Below are 18,798 nucleotides of genomic sequence, written 5' to 3'. Positions count from 1 at the left end.
TTAGACCAGCCAGCTGAGAAGCATCCCCAATGTGTGGTGTAATAGCTGAGGAGCTATCAACGGAGAAAACCGACTGGAGTTGGCAGGTGATATTGATCATCCCGTCCACTTCTATGCGGGCGCTAAAGGTTCCGTTGAAATTCCTAATCTATAAACTTGGTTAACAGACGAAAAAATCGAAATGATAATCATTTATCATCGTTGATGACTGGCTGCGGAGCCCAGCATCCTTTTAACGTTGTGACGCAAGCTCGCAAGTTCATTTTATTCCGCCCTCTCCATGAAGACGACATTGTCCGTCGTCGACTAGGACGACGACGACGACGACGACGGAAATAGAATCCCTCTTTGTTCGAAGTCGCCCCTTTCCGAACCTATATACTTTTCGAGATGCGGAAACCACGGTGACGACGGTGACTGTGCTGGAATGTGTTCGGGTTCACATTGTTCAGATAGTCTCAGTCTCAGGCGGGTGTGAAAGCTGTGTCAAGATTTATTATGGAAGTTTGACAAGTGTGAGACGGCAGCGGTTCCGACACGTTCCTCCGGTCCTAATTTTTGCGTCCTAGACGCATAACTTGGTCCCTCCTAAATGGTCTAACAGATAAGCGTTAATGGCGTGTTTATTTTACTATTTTTCTGTTCAAAACCTTTTGGTTATTTTTCTAGAATTCCACCAAAGTTGATATTGAAATTTTTCAAGTTGGAGGCGAATGAATTAAAATTAATAAATTTAAAGCCTCAAAAAAAAAATCAAGTTCATAAGAATTTTATAACTCACCTGAAAGTTCGTGATTCTTTTATATTTTTTTTTTACCTACAAAATTGCTAGATAAATTGTTGTATTTTAATTAAATATTCTGGATTTTTTCGGAAACCATTTTCAAATAAAATTTCAAAAAAATAGGTTTTGGAAAGCTGAAAAATATTTTTCATCAGGTAAAAATCAGGTGATACATTGATCCTTTCTCTGAATGTGAATGAAAATGATTTTGAAAATATTGGTCCATTACTTCATAAATAAAACAAAAAATCAAAAAAGAGGAAATGCATCCAGTTTTACCTTAACGTTAAAATTCGAAAACTTTTTTAATCATTTTCTTAGAATTTCATTAAAGTAATCCAAAAGTTTTATCAACAATTGAATATGTTCCAAGATTCCAAAGATTTTTTTATTAGTTCCCTTCAAATCATCTTCAACATCTCCAGAGATTTGTAAATTAATCAAGAAACATGCAATCTCTTTTAAACTTTCTCCAGAAGTTCTCAACAACCTCTTACTTTAAAAGTGAAAAGTAAAAGAAACAAAAACACTTCTGTTAGTTTGAAAACAATATGAACAGAGCTCACCATCAAATTAAAAAAAAATATCTGCATTGTGAATTAGTGATTAAAAGCTTATAGCTGTAAGCCATCACAACGAACAATAACATTACTTTATAAGAAATACATTAGAAACTTACTCTTATCAGTAGTACACTACCATTCATATGAAAGTTTCACTTATGTGATCAATCCACATAGAAGAAAGATAGATATTCATTTTTTTCCATTGTTGAAGATAGCGTGTTAGTGTCTTCAGAAAAGTTGTAGTAGGTATGTAGATGTCAATATAAAAAACCTGTTGCACAAAATGTGCTCAATTTTAAGAGATTTGGATATTTTTCTGTAAAGGATCCTTTCGAAATCCGTATTTATGTTGTACCTTTTTCTAAACATTTTTGAGAATTTGAGAACTGCGTTTAAAAATTTATTCAATAATTAGGCCGTTACAAATATTTTCAGAGCTTTTGTCTTGTTTTTTTAAGACCTAAGTTTTCATAAACATCTATTAGGGTCACAGCAATAAATATTTACATTTATATTTTAAATTAAATGAAAAAATAAATGGAGCCTCATAGCCGTGCAGTTAGGGTCACCAAGCTTTTCATCGCACCATGCTGTGGGGTGAGGGTTCGATTCCCGCTCCGGGCGATGAAACTTTTTGTGAGAATAGTTTCTTCTCCGTAGCCACTGGTGCATGCCCCGTGTGTCTAGTGTTATGTTTCGTTCAGTCTGTACAGCCTCTAGCTGTAGACGGTGTCCGTGTCTTTTTTTTTTAAATAGTTAAAATACAAAATAAAAAAAAACCTAAACTAAACTGGAAACTGGAAAGTAAAAAAAAATATCTCAGCAATGCACACAAACCATAAAAATGCTTTAAAGTTCTTACGAAAAAAAAAAAGAAATTGACTATAAAACTAAAACTTTGCTTTTTCACTTAAAGTATTGAATTTCTATCTCACTTCTAGGTAGATTACTCACATCAATGATACATTCAAAAACGACACCACCTAACAACGAAATTACCAGCATTGCTGAATCCCCGAATCGTTCTTTTCCATCTGAAAAACTTTTCGAAAACGACACTTTTCTATCTGTTCTTGATTCCGAGATAGAGCAGTTTAAAACTTTACTTGTTAACTAGCGCCACCTATGAGCAAAATCATCAACTTTCCAGTTACGGTTCTTGCCTTCGTGAACAACTTTGTCGAAAATAACATTTTTCTATCTGCTTTTAATCTCGTGATAAAGAAGTACATAACTTTACTTGAAAAGTAGTGCCACCTGGCTGGAAACTCACCAACTAATTTGTGAATCAAAAGATTGTTATTGTCCATCTGAACAACACTTTTCTATCGGCTTTCGATTCCGAGGCAGAGGAGTCTAAAATTTTACTTGATGAGTAGCACCACCTAGTGGCAAAATTAGTGAATCACCAGAATGTTTCTGACCTTCTGAACAGCTTTGCCGATGACGTTACTGTTCTATCTACTTTGGATGCCGAGATAGAGAAGTTTAAAACTGATAACTAACGCCACATAGCGGCGAAATCAATCATCAGGTTTTGTCTGTGATCAGGTTGTTCTCAAACTTTTGACCAAGTTTTCCGAAGATACCACTATTCCAAATGAACTAGATCTTGAGACAAAAAAGTTATCACATGCGATATATTATGAGAGCTTTAGATATTTGTCTAAGCTTAACACTTAGAGTAACACTATTCATCTATTAGTACATTTTGGAACTCCTACTGTACACGCGCTGTAATTACGCAGTTGTCTAACGGCCAATGGAACTGATTTTCTGAGCACAGCTCCTAAAAGTAGCTCAAATGATTGAAGGGCAACTGAGAAATTGCGGTGAAAACGGGTGGCATCGTGTTATAGGAGTTCACACTGTATTTGGTATGATAAAATTTAGCATTCAACATTATGCATCCACCCATTTACCAATAGAACACCCGCCACTTTGGCTAATGAATATCCGCAAATTGAGGGCGTCAACTACATGGCGACCGTCGTCGGCAGTCGTCATCGATCACACTATACGGCTACAGCGGGCGCGTGTCTAGCCACACGACTTCGACAGCGCCGCACTGCACTCTGTTGATGGAGTGTCCTTCGTGGAAATGATACCTTCCTTGACCATCTGCCTTCCGCACACACGTACACATGCATGAGCTCTGTGGAGGTGCCAGTCAGCCCTCTCTATTAGGAAGGAAAGAGAATCTAGTAAGGGTCATCCCGCAGTCAGTCTGTCAGCCAGTGGTAGGCGCGGCGAAACGAAAATAGAAACAAGGGAAAGGGAACCTAAACCCAAACCGAAATGTTTTGTTTACGCCACGCTGAAGTGATCATCTGCGCAAGATGTTTACCGTGGTGGGCGAGATACTTTATGGAAAGCCCCAAAAGTTGAAACACATGTCGTCGGGTCGCCGGGTCGCCGTCGACGTTTTACCCGAGATTTCGGAGTCAGAGATTCGATGCGTTGCACATGTTTGAAAATTGACTATAAATATATCATGTTAACTCTATCAAACTGTGTAGTGTGTATATATGTGTCTATATGTGCGTTCACCGAACTCATCCAAGAAAGTTCAAACCTAGCTGAACTCCCCCGGGAAAGATTAGAGAAAATTAGGCGCACTCACTGACTGTAACATATTAATCCACACCGCGCAATCATCAATTCCCTCCGACCGACAACCAGATAAATGGAACCCGCTAAGAAGGGAAACTTGTTGTATGTCGAGCGGAGTGAAGTCGGTCTCTTTTGGGTGCACTTATGTGGATCTGCTTGATCAACCAAGCTTGAAGTTAATAAATATAGAATTTTTAATTAAACAAAATTATCTGCGCGCGGCTCCGTACTGTTTCGGAACCGTGAGACTCGTCGCCGCGTCGTCGTCGTCGTTGTCGACGCACCTAGTTCTTGAGAACAGCATAGCTCCCTGACTAGTTATAGTGGCGAAACGTGACAACAGCTAGTGCCAGCGCGCGCTATTTGCCACGTGATGGCGTTCCTGGTCTTTTTCTATCTTTAATTACATCCCGGTAGGGTACGGGAAATTGGAATGCGCGAAAGTGCAGCTTGGATAATAATGAGGATAGTTCCTACTAGGGTGCTGTATCTACACCCCACATCAAGTTCAAACGGAGAACAACGCGGAAAACGCCACCGTTTGTCGGCGGCCTGACTAACATAACAGTAGTGTTTATAGCGATTAGCATTTTATTGCCGGTTGCCCCTGGAATGGGTTTGTTGATCTTGGACTTGTTTGTAGGCGCCGTGGTGCGACCCGGCTGGTGACTCATCGCGTATGGTGGAAATTAAATCGTGGCAGAATTACATAAGTTCCATTTTGTTTCATTTTAAGGTTAGTCACTATTGATATCCCTAGCTTGTTCCTTTCCTACACTCTCAAAAAAATTAGGAATTTACACGTGACGTAAACCATAAACATACGTAAACATTTCATGACTGAATGGCGAATATGACTGAATTTTACATCCATCATGTAAGTTCGAGTTGATTGCACAAGATGTCAACAAATCTATCTGACCAGGTAGGTAGAAACAGTTTTACATTTACCACTCGCCTTACAACTCGGTGATGTGGCCGAGAGGTATGGTCCGTGCCTCCCACTCAGCGGACCAGTGTTCGAATCCAGTTCATTATTTTACTTTCATATGTTTCATCGGTCGATTCGGTTTTAGCGATTGCTAGCTCGACTTTATTTGTGATAAAATACGTAAATTTGTGTCAAACGGGCCGCTCCTTTTATGTGCATCAAAGAGAACTTAAATTTACATGATTTTTTCTAAGAGTGTAGTCGTCGCTAGAATCAGAAACGGTGAAAGGTCATATCTTCTCTAACCAATCTGCATGACCATGCTGAGGATGACGGGTGCAATTCCCGGTCAATCCAGCTACTTTTCATAATGAAATTTGTTTGACTTGGTCGTAGAGTATCTTTGTGCCTGCCACACGATATATACACATGCAAAATAGCCATTGGTAGAAGAGGAAGCTCTCAGTTGATAAAGTCGATGCAAATATTAGTTTTCTTTTATGTCCGAGACCTCATCGGCTACGAGGGAGGCGGGGGAAAATGGGAAACAAAAAATAAATAAGGAAAAAAATAAATAAAAAAGAAAAGAAAAACTATGGAAAAATTTAAAAATATACCCGTTATTGAACAAATATTTTTCAACTACAGTGGACGTTCGATAACTGCAACAATTTTGTTATCGAATGAAATTCGATAACTGAAACAACTGACAGGCGTCAAATAACTGTGACTTGTTGAAGAATGCAACTAATATGCATTCGGAATACATCGCATTGCATCAAAAGTGCATGCGAAAAACATCGCATCACTGTTGACATTTCAGTTAGACGGATAGCGGTGCGATAACTGCAAAACTGTTGCACTTAGCGGACTTGCAGTTAAAAAGCATTGCAGTTAAAGCGTTTGCACCGAGTGAACGTCTACTGTGTTGAAAAAAAAATGTCTTGAAAACATTTTTTCTATTGAAATTGGAGGAATGAGCTGCCAATTGTTTTCGCCCTTTCAATATTTTAGGATTTTTGAATGGGAGTGTGGGGTTGGGTGGCATAAAATCAATTAAATAGTTGCATTGGCTTAACTGTCGAAATGCTCTAAGCTGGATTCCAGAAGTCTCAGTTGAGATACTACGCCAAGAAGAAGAAGAACAAGAAGAAGAGGAAGATCAATCTAAAAACGAACTGTAGTCGATTTCGATATACCTAAAACAAGCACTGGGATTGTTCAAAGAATTCCGCCCTTCGGAATTCCTTCTGGAAATCAATAATTTTTCAATCAATTTTTAAATTACTGCTTTTTTAAATTAAAATTTCTATGGGGAATTCTTAAGGAGATTCACCACGAATCGGAATTGTTTGGAATTCATACTGAGATTTGCCCAAGTGACCGCCTTAAAACTCTTCCAGGAGTTGCCTCTGAGATATGTTCAGGTGTTCTACCTTACCCCACGTCTCCACTGGACGGAAATGTCTTGCCATTTTGCTGCCAGAAAGAGAAAACGTAACAGAAATGATCAACACCGCTGCTCTCCTCGCAAACGGCGAGAGAACATTTCTGTCATGCCACATCTGTCCAAGAAAAGGCAAGACATTCCTGTCTAGTGAAGACGTCCGTCGGGTTATATATCTCCAGGAGTTGCTGTCGGGTTTTCTTCAGAAGTGTCTTAAGGAATCTTTCCAATTCATTTACAAATGCCATTTCCGATAACTCCTAGAGTTCCTTTTAAGATGGATGTACGAGAGTTCGACTGTTGGATCTATGTTTCAGGTTAGGGGATTCGGCTTATCAGTCCTTTTTTCTCTAGAACGAAAACGGTTTTCGATTCGTCCCTACCGTTACCGAAACATAGGGACGAATCGAACACCGTTTTCGTTCTAGAGAAAAAATGACTGATAAGCCGAAACCCCTAACCTAGAACATAGTTCCTTTTAAGAAATTCTTCCTGGGCTTAATCCGGAATGTTTTGGAGGATTCGATCAAGAGTCCTTTCTGAGATTCTTCAAAATATTCCATTCGGGGTCTTCTTTCGAGAAATTTTTCTAGGATTATTATTATTATTATTACTTTATTATAGAGATTTTCAGCCCTAGGCTGATTCATTTCTTTTTTTTCTAGGATTGTGCACCGAAAACTATAAGGCCAAAAAAACCATATGTACTTCTTGAATTCGTCAAGGATTAAACTTCCTTAAGGAGTTCCTTCTGAGATTTCAGCAGTTCATTGCGGGATTCCTGCAGAAATTGCTTCTGAAACTCATCCTTCTGTCATAGATTCCTCCAAAAGAGCTTCTGCTGGATTTCCTCTACAAAAGTGTTTAAAAATTCTTCAGAAATTCCTACTGGGTACCATTCAGGAATTCCTGCAGAGAATCCTTCAAGTATTCCTTCTGTGAAACGTCCTGAAAATCTCTAGGAGTTCCTAGAGAAATTCTATCATTTTTCTTAAAATCCTTTTGAAATTTTTTTGGGACCACTTTTCTTTCTTAAAATTCTGGGAATCCCTCAGAAATTCCTTCTGAAAACTCTTCAGGAGTTTCTGGCTGGTAATTCTCAGAATCGTCCAGGAGTCCGTTCTGAGGTACTTCATGTGAATCTTTCTGAAATTTCTTCTGGGAACTCACCAGAAGTTGCTGGATGAATATTTAGATCGAATTCCTGAATAGATTCAAAGAAAGACTTAAGGATTTAAGTAGTGATCACCAGCAGGCTTTCCAGAGGATGGAATTGTTGGAATGATCAACAGATGGAGCTCCTGGAGAATGGAATTTCTGAAAAAATACCAAAAAATCCTGGGGGAATCTACCTTGGAATCTACAGAAGGTATTCCTGGAGAAATCCTTAAAAGTACTTCTTGGAATAGTGTGCAGACTAGTGTACTGATGAAATTCCAGCAGGAATCCTTGTAAGAAGAAGTTTCTGGGAGAATCTTCATTATAGAAATTCTGGAAGTATTCCCAGAAAAAAAATTGCAGGAATAACTCCTAAATGGAGCTTCAGAAGAAATCCCTAGACGCAATTCATGAAGGTATTCCTCCATTATGGAGGACTGCCCAGATGGAGTTTCCGGGGGAAACTCTTAGAAAAAGTACCAAAGAAGAAATTCATCTTCAGAAATGATCTCAAATGGAATCATCCTGGAATTAATCTACAAATGTATTTAGATATAGGTTGTTATTCATCTCTGAGGTTCCTTGTAAGTTGCTTGAATTGAGTTTTTTTATGAAAGTTTACCCAGAATTTATACTCAAAATTGTTCTATGTGAGTTGTCTAGGTATTTCTTAAAGTTTTTCTCTATTTTTTTTCAAAAAATCATTATCTTGTTCAAAAATAGTTCATCTACTGCCAACAGAAAGCTTTCTAAATGTTGCTCTACAGCAGACTACTTGTAGTTGTTTTGGAAGCAATTTTCCAAAACTTTTTGCCAAGCTTTCTCCAAGTACTCATTTTATTTAACAAAAAAAAAATGCTTTAAAATTTACTGAGAGAACTGCTCTATAAATATTTATTGCAGGTGTTAACGTTTCTACATGAAATCCCATACTAGGGTGTGCCCACCAGTTTTTGTTATGTTGGTTTATGCGGCCTAATGCGATATATATCGAAATACAACAGTTTTGGCTAAGCAAAACACATTTCAATGATACGGAAACGCCAATGAAGTACTTGAAATTAACCAACAAAACGAAAGGTAATTGTTTTTACTAAGTAAAACTTACACATCAATATTGGTCATAGCGTTTCTGTTCTCTAGTTTTTAAATATTCCAGTTTTTCTATTTTCCAATTGTTACTGAAGTTTTCAAACCCCCACATAAAAAATTTCACGCGAATCCGTTCAGTAGTTTTCGAATCTATAAGGGTCAGACCACTGGCGTAGCCACGGGGGGTTTTAGGGTTAATCCAAAATCCCCCCCCCCCCCCCAAGAGCCAAAATTTGTGCAAGAAACTTTCAGTATACAGCGCTTTGGGGCGAAACAATTTTTCGCAGCGCCGCTACTTTCAAACTACAAATACAATTGCTAATTACTGCTTACAAAATGTATGTGTCAAATCAAAAAGGTATCAATGACCGTTGAAAACCCCTCACAGAGACAATATTTCTGCTACGCCACTGGCTCAGACATACAGGCAGACAGAAATTCATTTTTATAGATATAGATTAAAAAAATGAATGACAACATTTGTAACACTAGGCATTTTTTCATGATTGTCTACAACACACATTCGTTATACATTTGGCCGTTACAAATATTTATTTAACTTTATGTCCCACCAACCTTTGGCTGGTCCAGTGGGGAGGGGGGATGAAAATAATAAAGCATTTTATTTGAAAAATATTAAAAACTAATCGGCTTTGTTGAAGAACTTTTAGTTAGACCCGATCTTTAGATAAATATTTTTTATCTGCTCCCTCAAATTGTGATATCCTATCCAAAATTTTTGAGGGAGTGGGGGGGAGGGGGGTGGTGTGTGGACAAAAAGTCAAAATGAAATTTGTATCCGCTAATTGTTATATTTTTTGTGCCAAAAATATTATAAATCCACAAAGAAACAGACTCTCAGACCAAATTTCAGTTAAAAACATCGCCACGAAAACGTATCCGTCCAATACTAATCAATCATACTATGCTTGGCCGAACAACCACTAGATGGTGGTAGTGAGCAAACGTCAAACAGGAGCGAAATCGACGTGAGCGCCTCGTTTGACCAACCTACCAACAACCATATATTTGAATACACCGTTAAAGAGGTATTCGATGGAGTGCCAATGTAATTAATATAAGTATATGGTAAATTTATAGATTTTGCATGATAAAATTAGAAATCTTTACATTTTTGTTGTGAATATTGAAATTCCTACAAGTGTTCCTCCCTAAATCACGATTGAAGACGGAACGCAGATACTTACAGTATGCATTGTACTTTATCCTGTCCAGCACATAAAATATTAAACAAAATACAAAATATATTCAATTTCATATAAGAACATGTAGCATACGAAAGAACGCATATAATTCGCGTTGTACCAATTTTCATGATGCAAAACATTTCAGGTGAAAATTAAATTCAAACTCAAAGGTTGGTCGTTAGCTGGAAAACTTTGAGAACTCCTGTGCTATGTTGTAACTGGAGTTAAATGTGAATCGATGATAATCTATTCGATTTACTTATGAATATGCAGAAGCACTAGCAAAGAGAATATGTTGGGAGAGCTAATGCTTTACAAATTTTAATAGTATTTTCATATACTCTAATATTCAAACCCTAATACAATTTTATGTTTCTACCCAACATACAGTGAACAATAATAAAGACAATGGCAGATTCAAATGTCATTCAGTCGCCCATGAGCAAATCAAAATAATCATTTGGTAAAAAATCTCACGCTTAATAGCTGTAGATGTAATCATAGAAGGGTCCATATAGCCGAGGCGGTAAACGCACGGGTATTCAGCATGACCATGCTGAGGGTGACGGGTTCGATTCTCGGTCGGTCCAGGATCTTTTCGTAAAGGAAATTTCCTTGACTTCCTTGGGCATAGAGTATCTTCGTGCCTGCCACACGATATACACATGCAAAATGGTCATTGGCAGAGGAAGCTCTCAGTTAATAACTGTGGAAGTGCTCATAGAACACTAAGCTGAGAAGCAGGCTTTGTCCCAGTGAGGACGTTACGCCAAGAAGAGGAGAGGAGTAATCATAGAACATTTGACTGAGAAGCAGCTTGAGTGAAGAAGAATCACCAAAAGGACCATGTAATGTTGAAAAATTAAGCTTATAAAACACAAGCTAGTAAAACCGAATGGAAATTGAAAAGAACTAAGACATATGTACTTATAAACTAACTTAAGCAAAACTAAAATAAAACTCTACCTTCCACCAATGATAAATCCAGAGATACAAATAATCATCTTGCTGCCTGGCTCCAGTAGCTAGGTTGACTGTTCCACTAAAGCCAATTTTCGCACACCGGAAGAAGTCTGGTGATGAGATTCACCGTTCACAGTCCACTCAAGCACAAACCATAACAAAACTAAATCACACAACAAAAAATGAGGGGCACGGTATCACCAGTAATTGTCTGTATAGCATCATCATTCAGAGCGCCACATTTCGCTTTTTTGCGGGGGTCCATCAATTCATGCTTGCCAATTATTGCGTTCAACCACTGCGGCGGCGGCGGTTCGAATGCGCATTTGAATGGGAGCAAACTCTGCGTGTCTATCGCGGTCGGTCTATCTATCTATCTTTCTATGCAAGCGGCTTCGGTAGCATAAACATAAACAAAAAAATCAGCACACACATACAGCCACATCAAACTCGAAATGGATCAGGGGGAGCGGTTCAACTGAGATGGGGGCAGATGAGCGCAGAAAAAAAAGCACTAAATTACGATGGTTTTAAATGGAAAACACAACAATACACAAGCAGCGAGTGCGATAACGGTTCTCTGAGAAATCAATACTTTAGGATCTGAAACAGTAGCATTTTCGCCCGGTTCTGGCCACTGCTGCTGCTGCTGCTGCTGGTGCCGGCCTTTTGGTGGTTCACTGTTACGGCTTTGATGACTCCTCCCGAGATAGTGGCAATCACTACCACTACTCAACAAGCACATATGCAAGTGTTTCTTCCGTACCCCCGGCGATTATCCTCGCATGGACGAACTTGATAATTTGATTCCTTTCCGTTGTCGTTCTGTGCATGTAGTCTGTAAGTAGGTTTCACTAGATACATCACAAGTTCATCCGGTTGTTCGACGTCATTAACTAATACACTGACGGCGGAGAAAAAGGATTCGCAAAACTAGACTGTTATCCGGTGGGTTTGATATTTATTACGCGACGGTTGTTGGCGAATCACACTTTGAACTTATTTGTAGCTTTCTCCCTTTCCAAGGACTAGGCAGGGAGAGCGAGACGGACCCAGTTGCGGGGGGTGGACGAAAAATCAATAAGCTCTTAAAAACACGCACACGCTTCACTACGTCTACGATATTCGCCCCCTTCTTCCCAACCCAGTTGGGGGAGCACTTCCGTCGTCCTTCGTGTACAGACTTGATTCACTTTTTATCACGCACCGCGCCGTCAACGAGAGCTTTAAAAGATGGCAGAAAAAGTCCTGCCCGTGTGGTTCGGTTTCTTCCTTTTGTACAGCAAAAAATCACAAATCACACGCGAGATCTCACTACTACGCTACATGCGATTTTCCACACCCCACCTCGTATCAAACAATGGAAAGCGCTTTTCCCTCTATTCCACTCTGCTATACGCGCGCGCCACCGTAGAATATCCTTTCGCGCGAGGGGTGGAGATTCGTTCCGTTTACAAGAACTACTGCGATCGGGTTTTGCGTTCGTCCGCGTTCGGCGACATCCTTCGGTTGACTGAGCCGACCCGATGCGGTCGGGTTTGCTTTTGTTCTTCTTGGGTCGTTCGTTCGTTCGCATGCCAAGCGTTTTGGGGGTTTTTCTCTCTTCGCTCTTTTGCGGAACTTGGCTCGCTCTCCGCTTTGCTGCTGCTGGGTTTTGTTATGATGGTGGAAACTCCGATTTTCCTGTGGTCGCTACTGCTGCTGCTGCCACTACTAGACAGACACGAGTAGCATTTTGGTTTACGATGGTTTTACAACTCTGGCAATCGACCACGGGTTGCAAGTTGGCTGTGCTTGTTGTTTCTCTAGAGTGAGACTTTTTCCGAATTGTGCGATTTCAAAATGTGTGTTTTCAACTTTTTAGAATCCTATTCTTCAAGGCATATCGTCCCAAATGGGACAAAGCCAGCACTAGAACAATATTTAATCAAAACATTCCCGTGTCAAGGAAATTCCCATTACGAGAAGTTCCTGGAAAGACCGGGAATCGAACCTGTCACCCTCAGCGTGATCTTGTTGAACACCCGTATGCATGCTGCTACCGGCTATATATGTATATTTTCAGATAAATACATTAAGGAATTTTATATGATTTATAAACGAAATTTATGAAGGAAACTAATATGCTTTTACAGTTGCATTCCTCTGTAGTGACGTGGTCACATTCCGAGTCTCGACTATGTCAGAGGGTGCTTCTCAGTTTAGTGTGCTGCCAAAGATCATTTTTGCATTAGTACACTACGCCCAAGGATCGGAAATCGATGAACCCTTTGACAATACTATCCGGTGGACTACTGTAGCTCTCCGAATATGTTGCCACAACTTTCGGAGTGAAGAGCGCTCTTCTAGCTCGTATCGTGTATATCTAGTAGAGAACAACCACCTTTTCCATGTTGTATTTTTAGGGGATATTCGATCCTTGCTATCCTCTACTACTACTACCCAACCATCATCATCGTCGTCATCATTGTCATCGTGATTACGCGTGCGTTGGCTTACACTCCTGAATGCAAGTGAGATAAAGTGCTGCCTGCCGCTGTGCTACGCTCAGGATACCCTTCTCCTGCTATGGGTAATAGAGCACAGAAGGCAACAGAAGGACGAAACTGTTTGTAGGTATAGAAAGTGAAAAAGTTTGGCGTATGAAGAGTGTTTAGGAGAGTAATCCACACGGAAGTGTCATTACATTATGAAATGAAATGCCAAATGAAATATGGGAATAAGCTATCTGCCAATCGTTTCGGAAAAGGAATCAAAAAATTGCTCCTATAGAATTCTTGAAATGCTTCTCAAAAACCTTGTGATCTGTTGATGATTTTCTGATAAAATCTCTAGAGGAACTGCCATTAGAATTCTTTGATAGAATTATTGGTAAATTCTGAGTTGAACTCCCACTCGAATTTTTGACAAAAATACTGCTGTCGTTAAATGCTAATAAGCCATATATGCGCCATAAGTGCTAATTAAATGCAGGTTTTGGCACGATATACGGCTGATTAAATTCTTATCCCTCCTATCCCCCAGATTGTCAAAAATAAAAACAAATATTTTCCCCTGCCCATTTTACGGCTTTCCCGTTTTCTTCTTTTTTGTGGGCTTCGTGGCCGTGCGGTTAGCGGCGTCAGTCGGCTAGGCGTTTCGTAAGCCTCGGAGTGCGGGTTCGATTCCCGCTCCAGTCGGGGAAAACTTCTTCGTCAAACGAAAAATTCGCCATTGGGCCACTGGGTGTTATGTGTGTTGTCCGTTGTCTCCTGTATGTAATGTTCAGTCTGTGCAGCCTCTGGTTGAAGACGGTGTAGTGTCTTTTTTTTTTCTTTTTTCTCACTCCTGTGGAACTTTTGAGTCTCGGGGTACGTTCTGAACTGTTGTTGTTGTTCTTTTTTGCTGATTTCGGCCAAATTAGGATTCGATCCCTCGTTCCTCTTGGGAATTTTCCGAGGAGTTACATGTTTCTCGGGAATTCCTCCGGGAACTTCTGAAGTAATTTCCTAGCGGAATTCCTGAAGAATTTCTGGTGGAATCGCTGAGAAGCTTCTGGGAGAATTTCCGAGAAAATCTTGGAGAAAAGGAATTCGCGAGGAACTCTTTGAAGGAATGCTCGATGAACTTCTGGAGGAATTCCCGAAGAACGCTAAAGGAATTTTCTGGGAACTTCTGGAAGGATTCCCGAGGAATCTCTGGAGAAATTTCCGAGGAATTTATGTAGGATTTCTCGAGGAACTCCTGGAAAATTTTTTGAGGAACTCCTGGAGGAATTCCCGATGAACTCCTAAAAAAATTCTCGAGAAATTTCTAAAGGAATTCCCGAGGAACTCTCGGAAAAATTCCCTTTGCACTCCAGAATGAATTCCTGAGGAACTCCTGAAAAAAAAACCGGAGAAACTCCTAGATTAATTCCCGAGACATTCCAGGTGGAATTCCTGAGACACTTTTGGGAGAATTTCTTAGGAACTCTTGCAGGATTAACTGAGGAACCCTTAAAGGAATTCCTGAGGAACTTGTAAAGAAATTCCCAAGGAGCACCAGAGGAATTCCCGAGGAACTCCTTGACAAAATTGAAGAAAAAAATCTCGAGAAATTCTTAAAGGTACACACATATTCTCTAGGAACTTCTGGAGGAATTCCCGAGGAACGCCTGGAAGAATTTTCGAGAAACTGCCGAGGAACTCCTGGAGGAATTTCCGAGGAACTCCTTAAACTCCAAATGGAATTTTAGAGGAAATCCTAAAGGAATTCCCGAGAAACTCCCGGAGAAATTCCCTTGGAACTCCAGGATGAATTCCCGAGGAACTACTGCAGGAATTTCTGAGAAAGAATTTATCGAGGAACTCATGGAAGAATTCCCGAACAACTCCTGGAGGAATTCCCGAGGCTCTCCTGAAAAAAAAAAATCTGCAAACTCCTAGAGGAAATTCCGATGAACTGAAAGAATTCCTGAGGTACTTCAGGTGGAATATCCGAGGAACACCTGGAAGAAGTCCTGAGAAACTTTTGAAGGTATTCCTGATGAAATCCTGAAGAACTTCCAGTGGAATATCTAGAGAGATTCTCGAGGGACTAATAGAGAAATCTTAACAGGCTTGTTCAAATCTTCGGACAAGTCTGCGGAAAATTCTGGATGAAGCTCTGTTTAAATTTCAAACGAAGTTCTGGGGATTATTTTAGAAAATAAAATCTTGGTAATATTCTAGAAGCAACCTCTGTTTTCTGAGATTTATGAAAATTCTAAACAACCAAGTTGAATTCCCAGAGGAATTTTGTTGATGGAAATTTTATTTTCTATAAACAATTGCTGATGAAAAATTAATTCAATATTTCAGCGGTTCAGCATACTTTGTTAAATTTCCATGAAATGGTAGTCGTCTCATTTGATTCGAATTTTAAATAAAAACTGATTAAAATTTCCCGTCAATATGAACACCGAAAAATTAGGAATTTGTAAGATTTGAAATATTGGTTTAGATAGATTAACAATATGAATAAATATTATTTTCCAGCTTTCAAAAGTCTTCAGAAGTCTTCACAAAATTTGAAATGTCTTCACAGAACATCAAATATCTTCGAATTGAAGACATGTCTTCAAATCTGACATCCCTGGTTCAAACTGAAAATTTATTCAAACATCATTTTGCTCAAGGAACGGGGTGAAATGAAACACAGAATAAAAACAAAACATCAAAAAGGGTTACCATTAGTGTGTTTTCCGATGCCCACAGAATTCCTAGAAGTTCAAATTCAAAATGGGCCCGTTGGTTTTCATGAGGTAACACACTTGTCACAGAAGAGTCACGACAGCGCAGGGTTTTGTTACGCAGAAGTCACTGTGACTTACTTTAAACATACTTACTTGCTAAAAGTAAGTCACAATGACTTCTGTGCAACAAAACCCTGCGCCACCGTGACTCTTCTGTGACAAGTGTGTTACTTGAGGGTAAATATATTTACGGTAAGTACTACATTCCGGTAATCGGTTTTTCGGTAAATGGCAGTCCGGATAATGGTTTTCCGGGAAATGATTTTCCAGGTAATGGTATAGAATCAGCGGAAACTTGAAATTTAGATAAAATTCTGGAGAAGCCCGTTGACATTTTTTTTAAGATTTCAGAACAGAAACATGGTTTTTGAATCCAAATTCCCGGCTCAGTTTCGTGAGGCCGAATGGACTTGTTGACTTTTTACTTAACTGTAGATTTTTCATCAGAACCTTTTTCATTCCTTTCGTCAAAGGCTGTTCTTTTGAGTTGCAGCTGTACAGTTCATTGGGTATGGAACTGTTTACAGTATAGATTTGCCTATTTCCCTAGTTACATATGGTTACATGATGTTTTCTTTTCTTTATAAAAATGGGCTGCTCTTTCGAGCTAGGCTGTTACAGAGATGTTTGGTTGGACTATATCAAAAAGGCTGAAATACGTAAGGCTGAAAATATCTGAAGGCTGAATTGAAATTAGGCTGGAACAGTGATTCGACCAGTTTTGAGCTGCTTTTGAACGTGAACTCAAAAACAATCAGAACTCTCTTCTTCCCATGGTTGGTTGCTCTTGAGCACCATGAACTGGAGACAAACGAAATTAGATTGAAATGGTTCAATATGTGGTTTAGAATGTGATTGTAACCTCATTTGGTAAACCGAAATTGAACAATTAAAAACAAAATGCGATTTTTGATCAAGCTTTTTTTTCAACTAGGTAATGACATGATAAATTGGATAGTATTTGCTAGAGTACAAATAAGTGTGAAGTTGGTGTTTAGAAGGTGACAATACATATTCTATTCGATAAAGTCATACATGTTGTTATAATTTCATACGGCCGACAAAGTATATAAATGTCTTTCCAGGATAAGATTTTCCAAAAAAAATGTCAAAGAATTTTTTTAAATAGTTTTTTGAAAGTTTATTTCAAAGCTGATAATTGTTGTGATGGACCGCACAATGTCTGTTATAAAAACAAAAAACATGACATACCTACGATATAGTAGCCGACATTTTTGTATCTTAATTTGAAACATTAAAATGGCATAAAATTGGCGAGCTCAAATCAATATTTATTCGAATTCAGTCTAGACCAAAGCACATCAGCCGCTAACATACACTTCCCTTTCACCATTCCGCGAAAAACGATGCTTACCCGAAAAATTATTTTCGGTACTCTCGAATTGTTACGTTAGATAAATTTAAGAAAGAATGTTAAATACTCTGTTGTTCATCAATCGCTCACTAGGATTTGCGCATAGTTTTTGCTTCTGGGGATTTTTTTCATGAAACTTTTCCACAGGCACAAATTGAGAAAAATTCAGGGTCGCCCATTTTACCGGAAACCTCAGGTGGAATTTTTTATGTTTTCCCCTGACACTGCTTGCTTTGAAAAAATCTTATCTCAAGAATGAAGCATCGTAGAAACAAAGTTTTTTTTAGAAAATAAAAGAGAATTTTCTAAAAAAAAAACCAAAAATAATATGAACTTGAAGAAGTTCTCTACAAAATTTTCCACTGTTGACAAAATTCGTAAAGAAGAGTCGAAAAAACTATGGTGGAAGTCGTGGAAAATGTTCAAAAAAATATGTTTGAGAAAGTTATTTCATAAGCTTCAATCGCTGAAATTTTTAGAATGCACTTTTTTCGTTTTTGAGTTATGGCCAATTTTGTTGAAAAATGTCCTTATGTGCCATATAAGCCTTTTTTTTTGAAAAATCATAGTTCAAGAACGAAGCATCGTAGAAACAAAGCTTTTTAATGAAAATGAAAACAAATTTTCTCAGGAATAAAAAAATATGAAGTGGAAAATGTTTTCCACAAAATTTTCCACCGATGAGAAAATTCATAGAGGAAAACCGGAAAAACTATGCCCGAACTCACGAAAAATTTTCAAAAAAATATTTTTGGAATGGTCTTTTTATAAGCTTTGATCGCTGAAATTTTTGGAATGCACTTGTTTTCGTTCTCGAGTTATGGCCAATTTTATGAAAAATGTTTATATAATATATAGGCTAACACGGTAATTTTTCACAAAATTGGCCACAACTCAGGAAACAAAAAAAGTGCATTCCAAAAATTTCAGCGATCAAAGCTTATGAAATCACCTTCTCAAAAATATTTTTTTGAAAATTTACCGCGAATTCGGGCATCGGCTTTCCGGCTTTTCTTTATGAATTTTCTCAACGGTGAAAAATTTTGTGGAAAACTTTTTCTTCCTCAATTTATTTTTGATTTCAGACAAAATTAGCTTCTACTTTCTAAAAAGAAAAACTTTGCTTCTACGGTGCGTCGTTCTTGAGTTATGGTTTTTCAAAGAATAGGCTTATATGGCACATTTCGACATTTTTCAACAAAATTAGCCATAACTCAAAAACTAAAGATAAGTGCATTCCAAAAAAAAAAATAAAGTTTATAAAATAACCTTCTCAAAAATATTTTTGTGATAGTTTTCCGCGAATTCGGTAATAGTTTTTCCTGCTTTTCTTTACGAATTTTCTCAACTGTGGAAAACTTTTCCCAGTACATATTTTTTTTTGATTTTTGAAAATTTGCTTCTACG

At 38.5% G+C, this 18,798-nt stretch overlaps 1 protein-coding gene across 3 annotated transcripts in view; it reads right to left on the bottom strand.

The window, feature by feature from the left end:
• Positions 1-18,798, bottom strand: part of LOC109432242 (IQ motif and SEC7 domain-containing protein 1) — a 417,362-nt gene that overhangs the window by 46,405 nt on the left and 352,159 nt on the right. The window contains exon 1 of one of the 3 annotated variants that reach the window (XM_029875186.2): positions 10,766-12,320. The exons of 1 other annotated variant lie outside the window; for it this stretch is intronic. In XM_029875186.2, the coding sequence (XP_029731046.1) occupies positions 10,766-10,803 (38 nt within the window). In that variant the 5' untranslated portion in view covers positions 10,804-12,320. Of the gene's footprint in view, positions 1-10,765; positions 12,321-18,798 lie in introns of those variants that run through there. One more of the 3 variants, XM_029875188.2, reaches the window with a different exon arrangement.

Source organism: Aedes albopictus, chromosome 3 (assembly GCF_035046485.1).
Source record: "Aedes albopictus strain Foshan chromosome 3, AalbF5, whole genome shotgun sequence".
Taxonomy (NCBI): domain Eukaryota; kingdom Metazoa; phylum Arthropoda; class Insecta; order Diptera; family Culicidae; genus Aedes; species Aedes albopictus.
The sequence above is the reverse complement of the archived record's forward strand: the minus strand, read 5'-3'. Positions and strand labels throughout refer to the sequence as shown.